General features: G+C 67.5%; 4 protein-coding genes and 1 non-coding gene across 12 annotated transcripts; 1 reads left to right on the plus strand and 4 right to left on the minus strand.

The window, feature by feature from the left end:
- Window positions 1–2,092, minus strand: LOC121062657 (HLA class II histocompatibility antigen, DR alpha chain-like). Of its 2 annotated transcripts, none has more exons than XM_040542838.1 (4): window positions 1,891–2,092; window positions 1,251–1,508; window positions 702–983; window positions 1–628 (listed from the first exon to the last, which is right to left on the minus strand). In XM_040542838.1, exons 1-4 carry the CDS (start codon window positions 1,961–1,963, stop codon window positions 474–476), a joined length of 768 nt encoding a protein of 255 aa, XP_040398772.1. In that variant the 5' UTR covers window positions 1,964–2,092; the 3' UTR covers window positions 1–473. The 2 variants fall into 2 exon arrangements, with proteins under 2 accessions (XP_040398772.1, XP_040398773.1); XM_040542839.1 differs by having other exon boundaries at window positions 1,251–1,473; window positions 1,891–2,027.
- Window positions 2,093–2,406: 314 nt separating this feature from the next.
- LOC121062647 (class II histocompatibility antigen, B-L beta chain-like) lies at window positions 2,407–4,614 on the plus strand. Its single transcript, XM_040542821.1, has 6 exons — window positions 2,407–2,573; window positions 3,086–3,355; window positions 3,558–3,839; window positions 3,947–4,053; window positions 4,145–4,168; window positions 4,350–4,614. Exons 1-6 carry the CDS (start codon window positions 2,483–2,485, stop codon window positions 4,356–4,358), a joined length of 783 nt encoding a protein of 260 aa, XP_040398755.1. The 5' UTR covers window positions 2,407–2,482; the 3' UTR covers window positions 4,359–4,614.
- A 5,345-nt stretch (window positions 4,615–9,959) lies between these two features.
- On the minus strand, window positions 9,960–12,110 carry LOC121062655 (class II histocompatibility antigen, B-L beta chain-like). The gene is made up of 6 exons (XM_040542834.1): window positions 11,957–12,110; window positions 11,166–11,435; window positions 10,682–10,963; window positions 10,468–10,574; window positions 10,355–10,378; window positions 9,960–10,173 (listed from the first exon to the last, which is right to left on the minus strand). Exons 1-6 carry the CDS (start codon window positions 12,087–12,089, stop codon window positions 10,165–10,167), a joined length of 825 nt encoding a protein of 274 aa, XP_040398768.1. The 5' UTR covers window positions 12,090–12,110; the 3' UTR covers window positions 9,960–10,164.
- Window positions 12,111–14,375: 2,265 nt separating this feature from the next.
- BRD2 (bromodomain containing 2) lies at window positions 14,376–22,695 on the minus strand. Of its 7 annotated transcripts, none has more exons than XM_040542710.1 (12): window positions 22,547–22,695; window positions 19,013–19,313; window positions 17,756–17,893; window positions 17,529–17,670; window positions 17,189–17,397; window positions 16,724–17,095; window positions 16,436–16,564; window positions 16,093–16,347; window positions 15,799–16,013; window positions 15,259–15,572; window positions 15,059–15,181; window positions 14,376–14,958 (listed from the first exon to the last, which is right to left on the minus strand). In XM_040542710.1, the coding sequence occupies exons 2-12, from the start codon at window positions 19,283–19,285 to the stop codon at window positions 14,828–14,830; spliced, it is 2,301 nt and encodes a 766-aa protein (XP_040398644.1). In that variant the 5' UTR covers window positions 19,286–19,313; window positions 22,547–22,695; the 3' UTR covers window positions 14,376–14,827. The 7 variants fall into 7 exon arrangements, with proteins under 7 accessions (XP_040398644.1, XP_040398642.1, XP_040398640.1 ...); XM_040542708.1 differs by lacking the exon at window positions 22,547–22,695 and adding an exon at window positions 20,349–21,114 and having other exon boundaries at window positions 15,799–15,974; XM_040542706.1 differs by lacking the exon at window positions 22,547–22,695 and adding an exon at window positions 20,349–21,106.
- LOC121062682 lies at window positions 15,667–15,753 on the minus strand. The gene has a single exon (XR_005815656.1). It is a non-coding gene; the product is annotated as a small nucleolar SNORD12/SNORD106 (small nucleolar RNA).
- Window positions 22,696–24,191: the final 1,496 nt, after the last annotated feature.

Here is a 24,191-nt window from a genome sequence, read left to right on the forward strand (position 1 = left end):
TCAACCCCAACCCACTTTATTGCGGTGTCAAAACAGCAGAGCGGGAGTGGCGGGCACGGGACTGGGCGCCAAGGGGGAGCTGTGGGGACAAGAGACCCCTCCGCTCACCCCAGAGGCTGCAGGAGAGACCCCACATCTGGGCTAGGAGGAGACGTGGTGTGTGCTGGATGCTGGGACCAGTGCAGGCGGTACGGCGACGTCCCCTGACAGCGGGCAACTCGGAGTAGCCCCGGGGGCTACCCCTGCTCGCCCCATCCCGTTGTGGGGCCCAGTCCCATCCCCCCCCGGGTCTGGCTCTGGAGCAGCCTGCGGTGTGTCCGCATGCAGCACGTGCGGGAGAAGGAAGTGCTGGGGAGGTGCGGCACCGATGTGGGGCACGGGAGTGAGCAGCTCTGGGCGGGCTGAAGCGAGGGGCGGCTGAGGGGGCACAGGGTCCGGCTGGGGGGAGGCAGGGAGGCCTGGCCTCTGCCCCCTCACAAGAGGCCCCGCTGGTTGCGGGCGCTGTTCATCTTCATGGCCTTGATGATGAGGATGGTGCCCACGACGATGCCGACGATGCCCACGGCCAGGCCCAGGGCGCACACCAGGGTCTCGGTGCTCTCGGAGGCGGGCAGGGGCACCTGGGGCTCTGCGAAGGGACGGGGGGGTGAGGACGGGGCACCGAGCCCCCCCCACCGGCAAGGGCAGGGCCCCATCCTCACCCCAGTGCGTCAGCAGCGCGTTGGGCAGCCCCCAGTGCTCCACGCGGCAGTCGTAGTAGTCGCCCCGCGTGGGGATGAAGGGCAGGTAGGAGAACTTGTAGAAGCCGTTGTCCGCCTGGCGGTAGAAAACGGTCTCGGAGACGCCTTCCACCACCTCCTGCCCGTTCTTCAGCCACGTGATGGTGATGATGGACGGCCAGAACTTGTCCACGTAGCAGATGAGGATGTTGGGGTCCCCCAGCTCCACGGGGTCCTCGGAGAACACCGTCACCTCGGGCGGCGCTGGAGGAGATGGAGAAGGGCTTAGTGCAGTCCAGGGTCAGCCAAGCTTCACTGCCCCCAGGTGGTGCCAGGGCTTCCGGCCCCACAGAGGGCCCTTTGTGCCCCACTGCCACCCAGGGGGACCCCGCACACAGCTCGGGGCACAGCCTGGGCGCACAGGGAGCTGGGCGCTGTGCCCCCTGCTGCTTCCCACAGGCTGGGGGGCAGCCGGCCCCAGCAGGGGCCGCAGGGGTGCAGGGAGCGGCCGCGCTGTGGCTGGGTTGTTACCGATGGTTCCCTGCGAGCGGTTGGACCTCTGCATCATGATCTCCATGTTCTGCTTGTCCACGGCAATGTTCTGCAGAGCTCCCTGGGCCTCGAAGCTGGCAAACTTCGAGAAGAGGGGCAGGCGCCAGATGGTCTCTGACTTCTGCAGATCCACGTGGAAGATCTCATCCCCGTCGAAATCGAACATGTACTGGCCGCCCTCCTCCTTCAGCGTCTCAGATCGCTGGTAGAATTCACTCTGGATCAGCACGTTCCCCACTGGGAAGGGACAGGCGTGAGTGGCAGCCCCCTCCCACCACCGGGGGGCTCGCCCACCAAGAGCTCCCCGGGCTCTTCATCGCCTGGGGCTGGGGCCAGTGACAGGCTGCGGGGACCCGGCTCGGTCCCCAGGAGCACTGCGGGCCGGGGCGGTGGTCCCGGCAGCCCTGGGACTTGGGCAGGAGGTGCCGTGGTCCCGGCCATCCTGCCCCACACGCGTCCCTTTGGCCCCCAGCCCCCGCCTCGGCAGCCCACCCTGCTCCCCTACAGCTGGGGGCCGCAGCTCCCCGCACCCAACCCTTACAGCAGCGCCGACCCCCCCCCCCCCCCGCTCCGCTGTGGGTCCGGGACCCCCGCTCCCCAGCCGTGCCCCCGCACGCACCTTTCACGGCCCCCGAGCCCTGCAGGGCCAGCACGGCCAGCAGCACCAGCGGGACGCCCCGTCCTGCGGCCATCACCTCTGCGGCAGCGGGCAGTGGGAGCGAGCGTGGGGCGAGCGTCACTGGGGCTGGGGAGCCCAGTGCTGGGGCCCCGTGCCCGGGGGCTCCCCCAACTCCCGAGCCAATAGGAGGGTGCCCCGCGGTTGACTCAGCTGTTCCCAGGCAGAGCAGCAGCGCCGAGCTCCCTACGCGACAGACAGACGGACGGGCACCGCGCAGGGTGCTGAGGGGGCGCGCCGTGGGGCTGGGGGCGTGCAGGGACCTGGGGGGGGCTGAGGGGAGGGGGGCAGCCAAGGGGGGAGCCGCGGTGCGGGCTGGGCCCGGGTGATGGCTCCCTGGGGTCGCTCCTGGAACACGTCTGCGGCGTGGGACAAGTGTCAGAGGGAGTCCTGCGGAGACAGGCTCTGCCTGGTGACGGGTGATGCTGCCCAGCCCCGCCGCTCACTGGTTCTTACTGGGACGCCCAGTCACAGCACTGGGCAGAGTCTTGCCTTGCGTGGGGTCCCGGCACCCCTCAGCCTCTGCCGAGCAGCCATGGGGACCGGCCGCATCCTGGGAGCTGGGGCCGTGCTGGTGGCACTGGTGGTGCTGGGAGCCCGCCCGGCTGGGGGCGAGGAGACCAAGGGTGAGCTCAGCCCCACGCCGTGGGGCAGGATCCCACGCGTGGCTGCTGGAGGGGAGGTGGGATGGAGGAGGGGGGGCACCACGGCCCTGGCACCGCCACGCAGGGTGTGGGCATCCACAGCAACTGCCTCGGCCTCTGCCCTGCAAGGCCTGAGAGCAGAGGGCTCCATGGGGGGGGGCCCAGAGAGCTCCGGGGGTCCTGCCCCCCCCCCCCCCGGGGCTCTGTTGCGTGCTGGTTCCCTCCTCTGTGCTTCTTCCCTGCGTTCCCCCCCATCTCTTGTCCCCTCCTGCCCCCAGGACCTTCCCCGGGAGCCCCTCGGCCTCCTCCTGACCCCAGCACGTGGGGCTCCAGGGGGTCAGGGTCACGGCGTCGGTGTCACTGTGGCTGGGAGGGGAGTGCGGATGGGGGGGGGCTCCAGGGTGGGGAGGGGGCTCCAGGGCGTCTGCTGGAGGCTGGGGGCTGGGGGCCTGGGTACATGGAGCTGGGCCCCCTGCCCTGACCTGCCCGTACAGGGTTCTTCCAGGAGATGGCGACTTCTGAGTGTCACTTCCTCAATGGCACCGAGCGGGTGAGGTTTCTGGAGAGGTACATCCACAACCGGCAGCAGTTAGTGCACTTTGACAGCGACGTGGGGCGTTTTGTGGCTGACACGGAGCTGGGCAAGCCTCATGCTGACTACTGGAACAGTCAGCCCGAAATACTGGAGGATGAAAAGGCTGCAGTAGACAGGTTCTGCCGGCACAACTATGGGGTGGTGACCCCTTTCACCGTGAAGAGGAGAGGTGCGTGCACACGAGCCTGGGGCTGGTGGGGCTGGGCCACCTCCGCGCCCTGCCAGGCCGGGCACAGCCAGGCCCTGGGGGCCGTGCACAGCCCAGGGGGGGCAGTGCGTGCATGACCCGTCCTGCCCAGGCCCAGGGGCAGCGGTACAGGTGACCGCTGGGCTCTCGCCGCCCATGCCCAGCTCTCTCCCTCTCCCCGCAGTTGAGCCCAAGCTGAGGGTCTCTCCCATGCAGTCGAGCTCGCTGCCCCAGACCGACAGGCTGGCGTGCTACGTGACGGGCTTCTACCCCGCCGAGATCGAGGTGAAGTGGTTCAAGAACGGCCAGGAGGAGACGAAGCACGTGGTGTCCACGGACGTGATCCGGAACGGGGACTGGACCTACCAGGTGCTGGTGATGCTGGAAAGCACCCCGCAGCACGGGGACACCTACAAGTGCCAGGTGGAGCACGTCAGCCTGCAGAGCCCCATCACCCACGAATGGGGTAAGGCCCCGGCCCCCGCCTCCCAGGGGGTTCCGAGCCCCCACCCTGCTGCAGGCGGGGAGCGGGAGCACGGCCCCGGCCCTGAGCCCCCGCTCCTGTCCCCGCAGTGCTCCCAGCGGATGCCGCCAGGGGCAAGATGCTGACGGGCGTCGGGGGCTTCGTGCTGGGGCTCATCTTCCTGGCGCTGGGGCTCTTCCTCTACGTGCGCAGAAAGGTGAGCGGCCGGGGCCCTGGGGGTGGCGTGGGGCTGGGGGGGCCGCGGTTCCCCCCCGCGGTGACGCTGACCTGGTCTCGCTGTGTTGCAGGGCGCATCGCTCCCCCGGCTGCAGGTAACGTCCCCCACCCGTGGCCCCGCTGCACCCTCCCCGTGCGGGCTGCTTCCCCTTCCCCCCCTACCACCACCAGGGCTGCGCCCCGGGGCTGCAGGCAGCGCGTCCCTGGGGGGCTGTGGGGCAGAGGGCTGGGGTGCTGCACCCCACCCGCTGCTCACCCCCTGCTCTCTCCCCGCAGGGCTCCTGAAGCAGCTCCCGCTCCTGCGCCCCGGCTCCTCCACCCCCAGCGCCGCCTCTGCCCCGCGCTCACCCAGCTCCTGCCCTCGGCTCCCGGTCCTGCAGCCCCATGGCCCCACGCAGCTCCTCGGGGTCCCCCCCTCCCTCGTTCCCATCCCAGCTCGGCTTGGCTGGGGCCACTGGGAGCCCCAAATAAAGTGTCCCAGTGCCCTGCGGCCCTGCTGCTGTGGGGACGGTGGGGTAGGGGCGGGCACCGCCATCCCCGCGCACGCGGCTCCAAAGCCTTGGGGGGGACGGGGCTGCTTGGGGGCCTGGGTCCCAGAGCCCGGGGGTTGCTGCCTGGGGGTGAAGGCAGCGTCCTGTGGGAGGGGGGGTCTGGTGGCAGAGCCTGCGTCCTGCTGCCTCTGGGCTGCTGCACTGGTGCTGGGGATGGGTGCAGGGTGCAGGGGTCCTGGGCCCCTGGCAGCACTGGAGGGTCTGGGAGCTGGGGCACCCATCCTGCCCACACAGAGACCGCCGCTCCCACCCTGAGCCCCAACACGGCCCCATCAGAGCCCGCGGCTCCCCTGTCCCCAGGCTGGGACACCGCACAGCCCCCCTGGATCCCCCCAGCGTCACCACACAGTACCCCTGGGGTTACCCCACCATCCCACCCAGGTTCCACCGTGCTCCCCCCAGATCCCCCGGTCCCCACAGCCCTGCAGCTCGGGGCCGAGCACGCCACAAAGCAGCGACGTGGGGCTGCAGCGGCGCTGGGCTGTTCCCGAGTACCACCTCTCCGCCAGGCAGCAGCAGCCCAGCGCCTGCAGGGGCAGATCCTGGTCAGGGGGGGCCGAGGAACAGCGTCAGGGGACAGTGGGGCTGAGGATGGAGGGGACAAGGGGCATGGGGCCACCGGGGCACCCTGTGTGTTGGGGGAGTGAGGGCTGGTAGGAGAACTTGGGGAGCCCATGGTCCTTGCTCAGCACCCGAGGAACCCCAGGTCGCGGCCACAGCCCTCGTCCTGCTGCCCCTCGCGGACGCAGCGCTCCAGCAGCGTCACCCACTCGGTCCTGGCGAGGAAGTGACACTGCACCGGGAGGTGGAACTGGAGGAACCCTGCAAGGGCAGGCAGGACAAGGCACCCTGCTCCCCCTCCCCACGCCCCCAGCCAGGGCTGGGCAGGGCTCGCAGATGCCCTGGAGCCCCCTCCCCGTGCCCACTCCCCTGCCAGCCGCCCCCAGCCACGGTGACACCGACGCCGTGACCTTGACCCCCTGGAGGCACTGCCGGATCTGCCCCGTCCCTCTGCCTGCTGCCCCTGCTTGGCTGCACCGATGGTGCCACTGGGGGCAAGCGGGGCAGTGCCCAAAGGGCCTGGGGGGCCACAGCCAAGGGCAGCCGCAGCACATGGAGCTCCCCTGGGGCTAGAGGAGGAGCCCCCCCGAGACCGGGTGGGTTTGGGGAAATGGGAGGGCAGCTGAAGGTGCCCGTAGCAGGGCTCTGCTCGCAGCCACTTGAGCTGGCAGGAGAAGCAGAGGATGCCCTCTGCAGACAGAGGAGCAGCCTCACACGCTCGCAGGCCCTGCTTCTCACAGGGCACTTCGCTCCCTGCAAGTCTGCTGGAGGGACAGCACGGCAGGACATCAGCGGTCCCGGCGGCTCCTGGGATGCTTCCTGAGAACTTGCTTCTCTCGCCAGGGAGGGGTCCCAGCCCCGCCAGCCCCACGCTCGCACGCACTCACCTCTGCTCCCCACGGCAAAAGGGGTCTGCGTCCTGTAGCTGTGCTGGCAGAACACGTCCATGGCTGCCTGGATCCTGTCCCCCATGTTGGGACCTTGCCTTCGGGGACTTGTGGGCCTCGATGGGATCCCCCTGAGCCTCCTCTGCTCCAGGCTGAGCAGGCCCAGCTCCCTCAGCCTCTCCTCCCAGGGGAGATGCTCCAGTCCCTGCAGGAACTTCGGGGCCCTTCCTTGGCTCTCCCCAGTGTGGCCAGGTCTCTTCTGGACTGGTGAGCCCAGCGCTGGGCCCAGTACCCCAGCTGCGGCCTCACCAGTGCCGAGCAGTGGGGAAGGATCACCTCCCTCGGCCTGCTGGCAATGCTTTGCCTACTGCAACCCAGCCCAGGGGCAGGACTTTGCCTTTCTCCCAGTGGAACCTCAGGAGGTTCCCATCAGCCCATTTCTCCAGCGTGGCCGGGTCCCTCTGGATGGCATCCCTTCCCTCCTACATGTCAACACACAGGACAACCAGGTGATCAGGTCCATTCAGCATGGGTTTATCAAAGGCAGGTCCCGCTTGACGAATCTGATCTCCTACGAGAAGGTGATGTGCTCAGTTGATGAGGAAAAGGCTGTGGATGTGGTCTGCCTAGACTTCCCAAAGGCTCAGGACTGGGATCAGCTCTCTTTAATACCTTCATCAATGGTCTGGATGAGGGGAACGGGTGCACCCCCAGTAAGTTTGCAGGTGACACCAATTTAGGAGTGAGTATTGATCTGCTCGAGAGGGTAGGAAGGCTCTGCAGGAGGATCTGGATAGTCTGGACTGATGGGCCAAGGCCAACTGCATGAAGTTCAATAAGGCCAAGGGCTGGGTCCTGTGTTTGGGGCACAACAACCCCATGTAATGATACAGGCTGGGGGCAGAGTGGTAGGAAAGCTGCCCGGCAGAAAGCGTCCTGAGGGTATTGGTCGATATCCAGCTGAATATGAGCCAGCAGCGTGCTCAGGTGGCCAAGAAGACCACCAGCATCCTGGCTTGTATCAGAAATAGTGTGGCCAGCAGGACTAGGGAAGTGATTGTCCCTCTGTACTCGGCCCTGGGGAGGTCACACCTCAAGTACTGCGTTCAGCTCTGGGGCCCCCAGTATAAGACGGACATGGACCTATTAGAACGAGTCCAGAGGAAGGCCACAAAGATGATCAAGGGGCTGGAGCACCTCTCCTATGAAGACAGGCTGAGGGAGTTGGGGTTGGTCAGCCTGGAGAAGAGAAGGCTCCGGGGAGACCTTAGAGTGGTTTTTCAGTACCTAAAGGGGGCCTACAGGAAAGCTGGGGAGGAGCTCATCATCAAGGAGTGTAGTGATAGGACTATGGGAAATGTTTTTAAACTAAAAGAGGGTAGGTTTAGATTGGATATAAGGAGGAAACTCTTTCCTCTGAGGGTGGTGAGGCACTGGAACGGGTTGCCCAGAGAAGCTGTGGATGCCCCATCCCTGGAAGTGCTCAAGGCCGGGTTGGATGGGGCTTTGGGCAACCTGGCCTGGTGGGAGGTGTCCCTGCCCATGGCAGGGGGGTTGGAATTTTGCGATCTTTAAGGTCCCTACCAACCCAAACCATTCTGTGATATGTTGTGCAAGACAATATCAAATGCTTTGGACAAGTCTCGGTAGATGAAGTTAGTTGCTCGTCCCTTATCCACCAATGCTGTCACTCTCATAGAAGGTCACCAAGTCAGTCAGGAATATTTGCCCTTAGTGAAGCCATGCTGGCTGACAGCAGTTGCTTCTGTTCTCCATCAGCCTTGGCATAGTTTCCAGGAGGATCTGCTCCATGATCTTGCTGGGCACAGAGGTGAGAATGACTGGCCTGCAGTCCCCCCCAGGTCCTCTTTTCCACTCTTTTTAAAAACGGGGCTTAGGTTTCCCCTTTTCCAATCACTGGGGACTTCACCAGTCTACCACGACTTTTCAGCTATGATAGGTAGTGGCTTAGCAACTACCCAATCATTCATTTCTTCAGCTCTTCATCCAACCAACCATAACTCTTTCACTCCATCCATCCCATCCATCTATCTTCCATCCCATCCCATCCCATCCCATCTCTTCCTTCCTTCCACACTTGCATTCATCAATCCATCCATCCATCCATCCATCCATCCATCCATCCACACTTCCATTCATCCATCTGTCTAGCCATTCATCCAATTAATCATGGAGACACCAAGGACTTTCACAAGCATCCAAGCAACCAGCCAGTGATCTGGACATTGATGGAGCTCTTTTTCCTGTGGACCTGGGGGACCCCAACATCCTCATCTGCTACGTGGACAAGTTCTGGCTGTCCATCATCATCATCACATGGCTGAAAAATGGGCAGGAGGTGGTGGAAGGTGTCTCCAAGACTGTTTTCTACCGCCAGGCATACAACAGCTTCTACAAGTTCTCCTACCTACCCTTCCTGCTCATGCAGGGTTCTTCCAGTTCCACCTCCAGGTCCTGCAGGGACTGGAGCATCTCCCCTGGGAAGAGAGGCTGAGGGAGCTGGGCCTGCTCAGCCTGGAGCAGAGGAGGCTCAGGGGGATCCCATCGAGGCCCACAAGTCCCCGAAGGCAAGGTCCCAACATGGGGGACAGGATCCAGGCAGCCATGGACGTGTTCTGCCAGCACAGCTACAGGACGCAGACCCCTCTTGCCGTGGGGAGCAGAGGTGAGTGCGTGCGAGCGCGGGGCTGGCGGGGCTGGGACCCCTCCCTGGCGAGAGAAGCAAGTTCTCAGGAAGCATCCAGGAGCCGCCGGGACCGCTGATGTCCTGCCGTGCTGTCCCTCCAGCAGACTTGCGGGGGGGTGAAGGGCCTGCGAGCGTGAGGCTGCTCCTCTGTCTGCAGAGGGCATCCTCTGCTTCTCCTGCCCGCTCGGGTGGCCGGGGACGGGGAGGGGGCTATAGGGTGTCTGCGAGCCCTGCCCAGCCCTGGCTGGGGGCGTGGGGAGGGGGAGCAGGGTGCCTTGTCCTGCCTGCCCTTGCAGGGTTCCTCCAGTTCCACCTCCCGGTGCAGTGTCACTTCCTCGCCAGGACCGAGTGGGTGACGCTGCTGGAGCGCTGCGTCCGCGAGGGGCAGCAGGACGAGGGCTGTGGCCGCGACCTGGGGTTCCTCGGGTGCTGAGCAAGGACCATGGGCTCCCCAAGTTCTCCTACCAGCCCTCACTCCCCCAACACCCAGCGTGCCCCGGTGGCCCCATGCCCCTCGTCCCCTCCATCCTCAGCCCCGCTGTCCCCTGACGCTGTTCCTCGCCCCCCCCGACCAGGATCTGCCCCTGCAGGCGCTGGGCTGCTGCTGCCTGGCAGGGAGGTGGTGCTCGGGGACAGCCCAGCGCCGCTGCAGCCCCACGTCGCCGCTTTGTGGCGTGCTTGGCCCCGAGCTGCAGGGCTGTGGGGACCGGGGGATCTGGGGGGAGCACGGTGGGACCTGGGTGGGATGGTGGGGTAACCCCAGGGGTACTGCGTGGTGACGCTGGGGGGATCCAGGGGGGCTGTGCGGTGTCCCAGCCTGGGGACAGGGGAGCCGCGGGCTCTGATGGGGCCGTGTTGGGGCTCAGGGTGGGAGCGGCAGTCTCTGTGTGGGCAGGATGGGTGCCCCAGTTCCCAGACCCCCACAAGCCCTGCCAGGGGCCCAGGACCCCTGCACCCTGCACCCATCCCCAGCACCAGTGCAGCAGCCCAGAGGCAGCAGGACGCAGGCTCTGCCACCAGACCCCCCCTCCCACAGGACGCTGCCTTCACCCCCAGGCAGCACCCCCCGGGCTCTGGGACCCAGGCCCCCAAGCAGCCCCGTCCCCCCCAAGGCTTTGGAGCCGCGTGCGCGGGGATGGCGGTGCCCGCCCCTACCCCACCGTCGCCACAGCAGCAGGGCCGCAGGGCACTGGGACACTTTATTTGGGGCTCCCAGTGGCCCCGGCCAAGCCGAGCTGGGATGGGAACGAGGGAGGGGGGGACCCCGAGGAACTGCGTGGGGCCATGGGGCTGCAGGACCGGGCGCCGAGGGCAGGAGCTGGGCGAGCGCGGGGCAGAGGCGGCGCTGGGGGTGGAGGAGCCGGGGCGCAGGAGTGGGAGCTGCTTCAGGAGCCCTGCGGAGAGAGAGCAGGGGGTGAGCAGCGGGTGGGGTGCAGCACCCCAGCCCTCTGCCCCACAGCCCCCCAGGGACGCGCTGCCTGCGGCCCCGGGGCGCAGCCCTGGTGGTGGTAGGGGGGGAAGGGGAAGCAGCCTGCACGGGGAGGGTGCAGCGGGGCCATGGGTGGGGGACGTTACCTGCAGCCGGGGGAGCGATGCGCCCTGCAACACAGCGAGACCAGGTCAGTGTCACCGCGGGGGGAACCGCGGCCCCCCAGCCCCACGCCACCCCCAGGGCCCCGGCCGCTCACCTTTCTGCGCACGTAGAGGAAGAGCCCCAGCGCCAGGAAGATGAGCCCCAGCACGAAGCCCCCGACGCCCGTCAGCATCTTGCTCCTGGCGGCATCTGCTGGGAGCACTGCGGGGACAGGAGCGGGGGCTCAGGGCCGGGGCCGTGCTCCCGCTCCCCGCCTGCAGCAGGGTGGGGGCTCGGAACCCCCTGGGAGGCGGGGGCCGGGGCCTTACCCCATTCGTGGGTGATGGGGCTCTGCAGGCTGACGTGCTCCACCTGGCACTTGTAGGTGTCCCCGTGCTGCGGGGTGCTTTCCAGCATCACCAGCACCTGGTAGGTCCAGTCCCCGTTCCGGATCACGTCCGTGGACACCACGTGCTTCGTCTCCTCCTGGCCGTTCTTGAACCACTTCACCTCGATCTCGGCGGGGTAGAAGCCCGTCACGTAGCACGCCAGCCTGTCGGTCTGGGGCAGCGAGCTCGACTGCATGGGAGAGACCCTCAGCTTGGGCTCAACTGCGGGGAGAGGGAGAGAGCTGGGCATGGGCGGCGAGAGCCCAGCGGTCACCTGTACCGCTGCCCCTGGGCCTGGGCAGGACGGGTCATGCACGCACTGCCCCCCCTGGGCTGTGCACGGCCCCCAGGGCCTGGCTGTGCCCGGCCTGGCAGGGTGCGGAGGTGGCCCAGCCCCACCAGCTCCGGGCTCGCGTGCACGTACCTTTCCTCTCGATGGTGAAAGGGTAGCCCACCCCATAGTTGTGCCGGCAGAACCTGTCTACTGCAGCCCGTCTCTCCTCCAGTATTTCGGGCTGACTGTTCCAGTAGTCAGCTGAAGGCTTGCCCAGCTCCGTGTCAGCCACATAACGCTCCACGTCGTTGTCATAGTGCACGTACTGCTGCCGGTTGTAGATGTACCTCTGCAGATACCTCACCCGCTCGGTGCCATTGAGGTAGCGACACTCAGCCACAAACATCTCCTGGAAGAACCCTGTACGGGCAGGTCAGGGCAGGGGGCCCAGCTCCATGTACCCAGGCCCCCAGCCCCCAGCCAGGGCTGGGCAGGGCTCACAGACACCCTGAAGCCCCCTCCCCACCCGGGAGCCCCCCCCCCATCCACACTCCCCTCCCAGCCACAGTGACACCGACGCCGTGACCCTGACCCCCTGGAGCCCCATGTGCTGGGGTCAGGAGGAGGCCGAGGGGCTCCCGGGGAGGGTCCTGGGGGCAGGAGGGGACAAGAGATGGGGGGGAACACAGGGAAGGGACCCAGAGGAGAGAGCCAGGACGCAACAGAGCCTGGGGGGGGGTGGGGGCAGGACCCCCAGAGCTCTCTGGGCCCCCCAGTGGAGCCCTCTGCTCCCAGGCCTTGCAGGGCAGAGGCCGAGGCAGTTGCTGTGGATGCCCACACCCTGCGTGGCGGTGCCAGGGCCGCGGTGCCCCCCCCCCGTCCCACCTCCCCTCCAGCAGCCACGCGTGGGATCCTGCCCCACGGCGTGGGGCTGAGCTCACCCTTGGTCTCCTCGCCCCCAGCCGGGCGGGCTCCCAGCACCACCAGTGCCACCAGCACGGCCCCAGCTCCCAGGATGCGGCCGGTCCCCATGGCTGCTCGGCAGAGGCTGAGGGGTGCCGGGACCCCACTCATGGCAGACTCCACCCAGTGCTGTGACTGGGCGTCCCAGTAAGAACCAGTGAGCAGCGGGGCTGGGCAGCATCACCCGTCACCAGGCAGAACCTGACCCCGCAGGGAACCCTCTGACACTTGTCCCGTGCTACAAAGGTGTTCGAGGACCAACCTCAAGAGCTGGGAGGGAAGGGGGTTTGGATCCCCCAGGGTGCACAAAGAGCCACTGGTGGGGGTGTGGGGTCCCACTGCCCCTTTGGACAGGTGAGGAGCAGCAAGGGACACGGGCACCCAGCCCGCAGCGCCAGTCACTTCCCTGTAGGAAACCTCAAGGAGGCCAAGAGGCTCGGGGGCCGGGCTCAAAGTGACCAATAGGCTCAGGATAATAGGGCTCAAGGAGGCCGAGAGGCTCAAGGTCAAGAGTACCAGAGGGACAGGGCTCAAGGAGGCCCAGAGCCGCGGGGGGAATAGGGCTCAAGGAGGCCAAGAGCTCTGGGGGGACAGCGCTCAAGGCTAAGAGCTGTGGGGGGACATGGCTTCCTACACTTCCCTGTAGGAAACCTCAAGGATGCCAGGAGCCCCAGGGGAAATAGGGCTCAAGGAGGCCAAGAGCCCCAGGGGAACAGAATCATAGATTCATAGAATATCCTGAGTTGGAAGGGACCCACAAGGATCATCGAGTCCAACTCCTGGCACCACACAGGTCTACCCCAAAATTCAGACCATGTGACTAAGTGCATGGTCCAAACGCTTCTTAGACTCAGACAGGCTTGGTGCAGTGACTGCTTCCCTGGGGAGCCTGTTCCAGCGTGCGACCACCCTCTCGGTGAAGAACCTCTTCCTGATGTCCAGCCTAAACTTCCCCTGCCTCAGCTTAACACTGTTCCCACGGGTCCTATCACTGGTGATAACAGAGAACAGGTCACCTGCCTCTCCACTCCCCCTCACGAGGAAGTTGTAGACTGCGATGAGGTCCCCCTGCAGCCTCCTCTTCTCCAGGCTGAACAGGCCAAGCGACCTCAGCCGCTTCTCATATGTCTTCCCCTCTAGGCCCTTCACCATCTTCGTCGCCCTCCTCTGGACACTCTCCAACAGTTTCACGTCCTTTTTGTACTGTGGTGCCCAGAACTGCACACAGTACTCGAGGTGAGGCCGCACCAGCGCAGAGTAGAGCAGGACAATCACTTCCCTTGACCGACTAGCAATGCTGTGCTTGATGTACCCCAGGATACGGTTGGCCCTCCTGGCTGCCAGGGCACACTGCTGGCTCATGTTCAGCTTGCTGTCAACCCCAACCCCCAGATCCCTCTCTGCGGGGCTGCTCTCCAGCGTCTCGTCCCCCAGTCTGTACGTATAGCCAGGGTTGTCCCATCCCAGGTGCAGGACCCGGCACTTGCTCTTGTTAAACTTCATGCGGTTGGTGATTGCCCCGCTCTCCAATCTGTCCAGATCTCTCTGCAAGGCCTTTCCGCCCTCAACAAAGTCCACAACTCCTCCAAGTTTGGTGTCGTCGGCAAATTCGGTCAAAACTCCTTCTAGTCCTACAACCAAATCATTTATAAAAACATTGAAGAGGACTGGCCCTAAAATGGCGCCCTGAGGGACCCCACTAGCGACCATCCGCCAGCCTGATGCAGCCCCATTTACCACAACCCTTGAGCCCTGCCCGTAATAGGGCTCAAGGAGGCCAAGAGCCCCAGGGGGAATAGGGCTCAACCCAACCCAATGTGTGTGGGTGTAGGGGGGGGGGAAAAGGGGCACGAACAACACCGGCACCTGTCCCCAGAAACAGCCCTGGGGCAGGTGAGGGAGGAGACACAGCCCTTGTGACCACAGGAAGCCCGGCTCAACTCGAATAATATTTTCTTTATTTACATGTTAAAGAATCGAAAGGTTTGAAACATACAATAAGATGAAAACACGGCTCTAAGGGTCTAATAGTGGGGATGGGGGGGGGGGGGGGGCGGGAGGGTGAAAGGGAGAAAAAAAATAAAACGAGTAGAAAAAAATTATACAGTCAACGTAAAAAACAGGCGGCCCCTCCCTCCCCCCTGCCCCGCCGGGGAACATGCTGCCCTGCTCGTGTGCCGGGGAGGGCTATGTACAACGGGCCAGGGCCCGCGCCAGCACGACGCAGCTCAAATAAATTAAAATCCTCCACAGACAAGGGGATGGGGATGGCGGCGGCTCCCCCGGCCGGGGAAGGGCTGCGGCCACGGGGCGCTGCCGTCTGCCCTGCTGCCTCCACGGCAAACCCAAATTTGGGACTGTTAACCCCTTTTGTGTGTTGTTTTTTTTTTTTTTCCCTCTCCTTTAAATGCTTTAAGATTTTTTTTTTTTTTTAATTTTTCTTATATTTTTTTTTTTCTTAAAAACCCCAAACTTTTCCCCCTCGGAAAAAATCCCACAAGTCAGAAAAAAAACCTAAAACAACAAACAGTAAAACCTGCTGGGGACGGGGTGGTGGCCATACCCCCGCCCGGCCCCAGGGGCCCGAGCGCAGCCCCCCCTGCCCTGGCGACACCCGGGAACCTCCAGCCTCTAACCACCGGCCACCCCCCCACCCCAAGTCCGTGGGGGCGTCGCTCAGGCACCAGGAGGGCTCCTCAGCACCCCCCCAGCCCACCCTGGGGGCGCAGTTCGCCGGGCGGGGGCTCTCAGTCCGGTTCACGCGGGCCCGGTCCCGCAGAGCCGCTTCCGAACCTGCCCGTGCTCCACCCGGCCGCGCCGCTCGCAGCCGCCGTGGCGCTCCGGCCGCCCTAACCCGAATCCGAGTCGCTGGTGTCCGAGGACGAGGAGCTGGAGCTGGAGCTGCTGGAGTCGGAGCTGGAGCTGGAGGCGCTGAGCCGCGACACGGCCACCTGCTGCGCCGACTCGGGCTTCTCGCTGGCTGCAAGGCGAGGGCGCGCTCAGCACCGCCGGGGCCTGAGGGCGGCGCCCCCCCCCCCCCCAAATCCCACCCGCAATCCTAACCCTAACCCAGCACTCACCCTTCTTCGGGGGTTTCTTGGTGGAGTTGAGCTGGCCGCTGACGTCCTGCAGCCGCTTCTCCAGCTCCCGTTTCTTCTCCAGCGCCAGCTCCTCTTTCGTCTTCCCCACTGGCTTCTTCATGGCTGGGGGGAGAAAGCGAGGGGCTGCTAAGCTCGCCCCACAGCCCCCCGCACGCCCCGCAGCCTCGCCCCCGACTCACTTTCGCTGTAGGGCTTGCGGGGCTTCTTCCGCAGGCAGGACAGCACGTAGCGCTCCAGCTCGCGCAGCGTCGAGGGCTTGAGGGTCTCGAAGTCGATCTCGATCTCCTCGGGGTTGGAGTCACGCAGGGACGGCTCCCGCGACTGGATGATGTGCACCACCCGGCCCAGCTTCTCGCCGGGCAGCTTGTTGATGTCCAAGCTGAGCTGGCGCTTCTCGTCGTAGGTCATGGGTTTGCTCTCCTCCTCCTCCTCCGAGTCGTAGAGCGCCGGGGGAGGCGGCAGCGCCGCTTTCGCCGCCTTCTTCGAGTTCCTGCCGGGAGCGAGGCCTCAGGGATGCTGCAACCCCCCCCCCCCCGAGAAGCCCACCCCATGCGCGCCCACCCCGTGCGCTCCCACCCCTGCTTTCTGGCAGCACTCAGACGGGGTTTGGCTTGTTTGTGTCAGGTCATCACCACGGTCGATCTGACGGGGAAAGAGTCATCACCGCTGCTGCCCGCACCCCAAGCCCGGCAGCGGCACCCGGGGGCCCCCCAACTCACTTGGAGCTGCCTCCGCTGCCGCCCCCGCTGGTCCCTCCGCCGCCCCCGGCCTTCTTGGCTTTGCGCAGCTGGGCCTGGCGCGCCCGGGCCTCCTCGTCGCCTCCCCGGCCTTTGTGCTTCTCCGACTTCTTCTTCTTCTTCTTCTCCCGCTTCTTTTTGGGTTTGGAAACGGGGCCCTGTGAGAGGGCAGCCAGCTGCTCGTGCACGGCCCGCAGCTGTGGGGGGAGACAGGGGGGTGAGGCGGGCATGGGGAGCGGGCGCAGGTCGTGGCACCGGCCCTTCTCCGGCCCTCACCTGCTCCTGCAGCTCGGCCAGGCGGTTGGCGCGCTCCTCCTCCGAGTCCGAGCTCTCCTCGCTCTCCGACGAGCTCTCGCTGCTGCTCTCATCCTCGTCGTCGTCTTCGTCGTCCTCATCATCCTCGTCCTCGTCGCTGGAGGACTCCTCAGAGGAGGACTTGGAGAGGGCACCGGGCAGCGGCGCCGACACCGAGGGCGGGCTGGCGTCCTGCGGCTCGTCAGGCATCTTGGCGTAGCTGAACTCGAAAACGTCCTGAGGGGAGGGAGAGGGAAAAGGGGGAGGGGGTCAGCACGGCGTTTGGGGTCCGGCGGGGGCTGCGGGGAGCCCTGACCCCACTCACCTGCAGCTTGCGGGCCATGGCCACCACGTCGTGGTCGGGCGGGTTGTACTTGTAGCAGTTGGAGAACATTAACCGGACGTCAGCGGCGAACTCCTGCGCGTCGTGGTAGTCCCGGTTCTCCATCTTCCGCTGCGGGGAGCGAAGCGGATGAGCCCGAGCCCCCAGGCTTCCAGGAACCCCTGCTGGGGCCAAGCAAGCCACAGAGCCCCCCGCCCCCCCCCCCCAAAAAAGCTGCACAGCAGCTCTTTCACCCCACCACCCCAGTCTCGACCGCGGTGCCAACCGAACCTTGATGGTGCTGAGGTCCATGGGGTGCTTGATGATCTCGTGGTAGTCGTGCAGCCCCAGGGCTGAGGCGTCGACGGGCTTGTAGAAGGGCCAGGCGTACGCCGCGTGCTTCTTGGAGAGCAGCTCCTTGAGGATGCCGTTGCAGTACTTGAGCTGCTCCGACAGCTTGCCCTTCTTGGACGTCTGATGCTGCTGCGAGTCCGGCAAGTCCTTCTTGGGGGGCTTGATCGGCCGGCCGCTCTCGCGCCGCGCGGGGATCTTCGCCGCCTTGGCCTCCAGCAGCGTGGCGGAGGGCGAGGACTCCCCGCTGGTGGCGATGATGGCCGTGGTGGTGGGGGTGGTGGTGTCCGCTTTCCGCTTCACGCCCTTCTTCTGCCGGAGGAGGCGAAAGGAGGGGGTGCGTGAGGCCGCGCCGAGCCCGCGGGCCCGGAGCCTCTCCCCCCTGGTCCTTCCCTCCCGTCCTACCTTGGCCACAGGCTGGGTGGGCGCAGGCGTGGGCAGCACGGCCGGGGTGGTGGAGTGCAGCGACTTGAGGAGCGGAGCGGAGATCACGGACGGGTGGGGAATGTTGACTATGGTGGTGGGGATGTCAGGGCTCGGGGTGTACACCGTGGTGTGGGACACGGAGGAGACGGCCGGCACTTGCTGAGCAGCCGTGAGGCCCGCCAGGAGCGCTGGGCACAGACAGAAGCCCCCTTCCACGTTAGCGCCGCAGCTGCCCCCCCCCCACCCATGGGGGAAAAAAAAAAAAAAACCCTCCGGGGGTCCCAAACCCAAGCGGCCGTCCCGCGCGGCAGCGACGTACCCGCTGCCCGGGACGCTCCCTTCTTGTGGCTGTTCTTGGCCACCGGGACCACGATCTCCTGCTCTTCCGGAGGCATCTGAGCCACCTTCTGCAGGAAAATCTTCTCCAGGGTTTGGGCCATCAGCACAATGTCATCTGTGGGCTGCGAGGAAGGGCCGGAGGCAGCGTCAGAGGCCGCAGGGAAGGCGCCAGCCCGCTCCCCCCCCCCCCCGCCGCGCGGCCCTCACCTTGTTGTAGATGTAGCAGTTGGTGAACATGGTGTTGAAGTCCTGCATGCACTCGGCAGCCCCCCAGTAGTAGTTGTTCTCCAAGCGCCGCTTGATTGTCCCCATGTCCATGGGCTGCTTGATGATCTTGTGGTAGTCCTGCCAACGAAACAGGGGGGGCACGGGCGGTCAGCTGCACGCCAACAACCACGGCGCGCCCCTGCCCGTCCCTCCCCCCCCCCCCTCCTTGCACCCCGAGCCACTGGCGACGCGTTTCTGGGGCGGGGGGGGGGGGGGGGGGGTTGGGGGCTCGCAAGCTGCTCGAGCTCGCGTTAGCGCCACGGGTGGCACGCGGGGCCAGCCGCCCGCTCACGCGCCCGCTCTCACTCCAGCCCCTCCACTCATCAGAAAGCAGGCAGGGGGTGCATCGGGTTGATAAAAAACAAAACGCCTCCGGACCTGGTCCCCACCCTAGAGTGCCACCGTCCAGATTTTGATGGGGGAGGGTCCCTAGGTGAGCCCTGGAGGGGAGCCTACTTTGTGGGGACGGCTGGACCCCGGCGTCCTGCGGCCTCGAGGGCACGCTTTCGCGCGAGGCGCGATGGGGCTCGGGGACGCTAACGCTAAGGTAAGAGCAAACCTACGTGGAATTTACCTCCGGGCTTTAAATCCTTGGGCGCCACAGGTGCACGGGGGGCTGGCGTTTATTATTGGGGTCACAGGATGTCTTCTACAAATTCATGGATGGGAATCTGCAAAACGCATTCAGGGCACAAGAGATTAGGTGGGGGGGGAGGGGGGGGGGGAAGCGTCCGGGTTCCCTCCAGAGCGGCCGCGTCACCTCACCCGTACCTGCGCGGGGGCAGCGGGAAGGGACAGCGGCTCTGGGGACGTCCCCAGGACGAGCCGGCCGCCTACCGGGACCTTGGTGTGTGTGTGTGGTGGTGGTGGTGGTGGGGGGGGCTTCGGAGCCCGTAGGATTTACGCCCCCGGGAGAGGGCGAGGACAGCACAGCCCAGGCACCTGCAGCTGCATCTCTGTGGCGGAGCCCCAGGAGGGGACGGCGCCGTCCCTGGCACTCTCAGGCTGGGGACCGTGTCTCGGGGCAGGCGGCACGAGCCGAGCGATGCGTTGGCCTAACACCCCGTGCCTGCCTAACGCCGCCGGCCCCGCGCCCCCCCGGGGCAAGCGGGGGCCACACAGACACACACGCGCTCGCCCCCCGGGGCGCCGCCGCCGCCGCCGCCTCTCCCGCGCCCGCCCGCGAGAGCTCGTTACCGGCAGGCCCAGCTTGACGGCGTCGACGGGTTGGCGGAAGGGCCAGGCAAACTGGTGCTTCCACAGGGCCTTCATCACCACCTTGTGCAGGTACTGCAGCTGGTTGGTGACCCGGCCCGGCTTCTTGGGGTTCGACACCTCCGGCGGGGGCGGGTTCACCTGGGGGGACTGCAGGGCCGGCACCGAGGCCATGGTGGGGCTCTCGAAGCCCTCGTAGAGCAGCGAGGGCTTGCGGATCCGCTTGCCGGGGGTCGACTCCGTCGCCAGGCCCATGAGCCCGGCATTGCCCTCCCCCAGAATCCTGGAAAGGGGGGAGCAGAGACACCGTTAGCGGGGCAGCTCCGCACCGCCAGGGCCCGCCGCAAACGGCTCACGGGGGGGGGGGGGGGGGGTAAAAAGAAATATATATAAAAAAATAATAATAAAAAGCACCAGGGACTGGCAGAATCCCACCGGCAGCGCCGGCGCGGCCAGGAGCTGGCGCGGGTCCAGGTCCGCCCGCGAACAAAGAAGCCGGCGCGGGGGTGACGGTGCCGGCGCGCACCGGGGTGACGCGGTGCCCCACGGCGTCACCGCCCCGAGGTGGCGGCGGTGGCGGCTGGGGGGGGGGGTGGGGGTGGGGAAATCGGGGACCCAACGGGGCGCACCGGGACCCGTTACGAGGTGGCGGCGCGGGCGTAACCTCGCGATGGGGGTCTCGGGGGGTTTCGGCGGAACGAATGGCGTGGAATAGGAACGGCACCCGGGTGGGGAGGTACGAGGAAGCCGTAAAAGCTGCAGCGGCGGGGAAATTCGCCTCAAGCGCGAGCGCCACGGGCAGCGGTGGGTCCCCCCCCCCCCCCGCCAAAACCAGGACACGAACGCGGGGAGCGGGGGGCTCCGGAGGTTTCCGGAGAACTCGGGAACGGTCGAACCCAGCGCCTGCCCGCTTTGCCGGGGGATCGCAGCCCCTCGGGGCCCTGCAGGACGCCCGGCCCCAGCGGGACGTCAGCGCCGGGCGCGCCGCGGCCGTCGGCGGGAGCTGCCAAGGACACGGCTGCGGCGCCAAGGATGAGGGAAGGACGGCGCCGCCGGGGTGCCACGGACTGGAAGGAACTGGGGGGCGTGGGGGGGGGGTTCGCAGAGGGGAGCCCCCAGCCCCGCTGCTGCTCCCCGGGGACCGCAGCTGGGACCCCCCCCCCCACCCGCGGGCTTTCTGCTGCCACATCCCCAAGGCCGCGGGGGCTCCGTGGGGGCCACCCGGGCTCCACCCGAGCCCGGTGCCCCCCCGCAGGCTGGATGCGAGCCCCCCCCTCCAGCCACCCACCCACCCACCCCCGAGCCCCCCAGCACCTACTTGCTCTGGGGATTCACATTCTGCAGCATCCCGGCGGCTGCGTGCCCGGCTCCCGGCCTTCCTCCTCCTCCTCCTCCTCCTCCACCCGCCGCCGTCTCCTCCGACGACCCCCCCACTTTGCCCGCCGGGGAGGAGCCTCCCCCCGCCCCGTTAAGGAGCCGGCCCCCGGCCGGGCATCACCGAGCGGCGGCGGCGGCTCGGGACCATCCAGCGGCCTTCACATCGGCGGGCGCGGAGAAAATGGCGGCGGGGCCAAGAGGGGGGGGGGGGAAGGGACCGGGGAAAGGGGGGGGGGGGGGGGGGCGCCTCTTGGGCGCCGCCGGCGGGCCCCGAGTCCTGCGCGACGCCGTCAATACAGGCCCGGAGGTGTCGCTGGGAGCCGGAGGAATCCGCGGAGGCCGGCGGTCGGGCTCGGCGAGGCGGGCCGGGGGTCGGATGGCGGCGGATGGCGGCGGGGCTTCAGCGGCCGGGCTCCATCTTGGCTCCCTGAGGGGAGGAGGGCGGGAGCGCGGGGGGTGGGGGTGGGGGGAGGGCCCCCCTCGCCGCTGGCCGCAGGCAGGGGTCGCTACGGAGGCCGGGGAGGGTCCGGCGGAGCCCTCCGGGAGCGCGGAGGCGGGGGCTGGGCCGCCCGGCGGAGGATGGATCCGGTTTGGGGCCGCCCCCCGCGCGCACCGGGCCCGACCCGCTCCGTCCTTCGTCCCCGCGAAATGGCGCCTCTCGGCCTGCCCCCGGCCGCCCTTATATAGACACCAGCCGGCCCCTCATTGGGCGGCGGCGGCGCTGACATCACCCCCCCGCCCCTGCCCGCCCCGCCGCGGCCTCATTGGGCGGAAGCGTTCGTGGCGCGGCTCTCCCATTGGCCGCCCGGCGCGTCGCTCACTCGGCGCCGCGCTCCCCCGCCCTTCCGCCCGGCGCCCGCAGCCGACAGAGCTCGGCGGCGCCGCCGCCCATTGGCCGCCGCTGCCATTCGTTGCGGCGCCATTGGCTGGCGGGTCACGTGGGGGCGGCGCCCGCCGTTGGCTGTTGTTGTCGCGCGCCCGGCTGGCGAAGGAGGAGGAGGAGGAGGGGGGGAGGGGGAAGGGAGGGGGGCGGCGGCCATTTTGTGCGACGCCGGCGGACAATGAGCGCGGCCGGGCCCGGCGCTCCGCCGCCCCCGGCCCCGCCGCCCGCAGCCCCCACGGGATCCCCACGGGACCCCCGCGGGACTCCCGGGGCTCCACGGGGCCGGCTCCCACCCGCGGCCCCCACGCCGAGCCCGAGGGGTGCCGGTGACCCCCCCATAAGCGGGGCTCGGGGCGCCCGGGGGCTGCCCGCAGCCCTGAGGGGAGCCCACGTTGCCCCGTGACACGCGTGGGGGGGCTCCCTCACCCCCCCCCTAAAGCCAGCCTGCGGGGGGGGGGTGCCCCCCCCCGGCTCCGCGCTGCTCAGCCCGGCCCCAGCACCCCCACGGCGGCTTCGGGACCCCCACGGCGACCTGAAACCGCCCCCCCGCAGACCTCCAGACCCCCATGGCAGCCTCAAGCCCCCCACGGCGAACACGAGACCCCCCACGCAAACCTCAGCACCCCCCCCCGGCCGAGGCCCTCACCCCCCTCGCGCGGTGCGCAGCCCCAGCCCCAGCCCCAGCCGCTCCCGGTTCCCCCTCCTCGCCCCCGGGGGCAAAATTTGGGGAGGGGAGGGGGGAACCCCACGGCGGTCCCGGACACGCGTGGGCAGCGGGGCGGCCCCGCTGGCATCCTGCAGCGTGGTGGTGGTGCTGGGGGGGGGGGGGGGTGTTCGAAAGGCACCGGGGAGAAGGGACCGGGTAAAGGGGACACCCCCCCCCCCCCGCCGCAGCCGCCACGCCGTGACACAGCACTTTGGGCCCCGCGGGCCCTGCCCGCCGCCGCCCCCGCGCGAACACCCAAACATGGCGCTTTTCGCCCCAAACCGCCGCGCCCGGAGCCGCCCCGCCCGCCCCCCCCGCCGCCCGCGCCGCCTGCCCGTCACCGCCGCCCGCGCCTCCCATTGGTCGCCGGGCCCCCCGGGGGGGGGGCGGGACTTCGGTTTGATTGACAGCGCCGCCCCACGTGGCCTCCTCCCCCCCCCCCCCCCGCGGGTGGGTTTTATGGGGGAAAAAAAGAAAAATAAATTAAAAAAAAGAAAAAAAAAAAAGAAAAAGGGGGGGGTGAGGTCGCACCCCCCCCCCCGGCACTCACCTGAGCAGCCCCCGAGCGGGGCCGCGCCCCCCGGTCCCGACCCGTCGTCATCCGCCCTGCCCGGCCCCCCCAAAAGCCCCGGTTTGGGGCAAAAAAAGAAAAAAAACATCCCAGGGCAGAAAAAGGGAGCCACGCGCTACGTCACCCGCGCCGCGATTGGCTCCCCGCCGTCACGTGGCGCCCCCGCGGCTCTCACGGCCCCATTCATGCCCCCCTCCCCGTCCCCCTCCGCCCTGGGGGGGGGCCGCGCGGCTCCGCGGGGTCCTAGCGCCGACCCCCGCCCCCCCCCGGGGAGGGGGGGGGAAGGGAGGGGGGCGCATGCGCCGTGCGGGCCCTCTGCAGCGGCCACCCCCTGGGGAGGGGGGGCGGGGGGGGGGAGTGGTGCTTGGGGGAGGCAGAACGGGGCGGGGGGGGGCACCTATAGGTGCGTCCGGCGTTGCAAGGGTGCTCCTATGGGGGGTGCACGGCGTTGCAAGGGTGCAGCGTGGGGGTGCACGGCATGGCAAGCGTGCACGGCGTTGCAAGGGTGCACGTGTGGGGGGTGCACGGCCTCGCAAGGGGTGCCCACATTGCAAGGGTGCGCCTCTGGGGATGCATGACACTGCAAGGGTGCACCTATGGCGGTGCCCGGTGTTGCAAGGGGTGCCCGACATTGCAAGGGTGCGCTTAGGGGGATGCCCCATATTGTAAGGGTGGTGTTATGGGGGTGCACGGCATTGCAAGGGGTGCCTGGTGTTGCAAGGGTGCACCTACGGGGCTGCATGGCATTGCAAGGGTGCACTTAGGGGGATGCCCCATATTGTAAGGGTGCACCTATGGGGGTGCACGGCATTGCAAGGGGTGCCCGGCGTTGCAAGGGTGCACATATGGAGTTCCACATACTTGCAAGGGGTGCCTGACATTGCAAGGGTGCACTTAGGGGGATGCCCCGTATTGCAAGGGTGCACCAGTGGGGGTGCATGGCACGGTAAGGGGGCATGAATGGAAAGGCACGGTGTTGCAAAGGGTGCCTGGCATTGCAAGGGTGCACCAGTGGGGGGGTGCACGGCCTTGCAAGGGTGCACGGTGCTGCAAGGGTGTACGAATGGAGACGCGGGGCGTTGCAAAGCATGCCCGACATTGCAAGGGTGCACCCGTGGGGGTGCGTGGCATTGCAAGGCTGCACTTAGGGGGTGCGCGGCGTTGCAAGGGTGCACCCAGGGGGGTGCCCGGCATTGCAGCAGTGCCGTGCACGCCCTCGGGGCAGTGCAGAGCCTCGTGGCGGCTGCAGCGCCTGCAGCTCAGCGGCTGCAAAGCGGTGCAGTGCGCGGAGCGCAGGCAGGGGGGGTGCGTGCACTGCACGCGTGGTTGCGGGGCTGGGGGGGGCGGGGGGGGGGGGGCGTGCGGGGCGCGCCGCACCGTCACCACCACGTCCCCAGGGCCGCGGCGGACCCCAAAACCCCGCGTTTTTACCCCATAACCCCTTGCAGCAGCAGCAGCAGCCGGGCGGGGCTGGCGGAGCGGGGTGGGGGTCCCCGCTCGATTAATTAGGGCAGTTAATTAATTAGGTTAACGAAGGCGAGCCGCCCAGCCCGTTGCCCACGCTGGGCCCGCGGGTGCGGTCGCGGGTGGGAGCTCGGCGGGGTGTCCCCCCCCCCCACCCCCC

The sequence above is a fragment of the Cygnus olor genome, chromosome 33, assembly GCF_009769625.2.
Source record: "Cygnus olor isolate bCygOlo1 chromosome 33, bCygOlo1.pri.v2, whole genome shotgun sequence".
Taxonomy (NCBI): Eukaryota; Metazoa; Chordata; class Aves; order Anseriformes; family Anatidae; genus Cygnus; species Cygnus olor.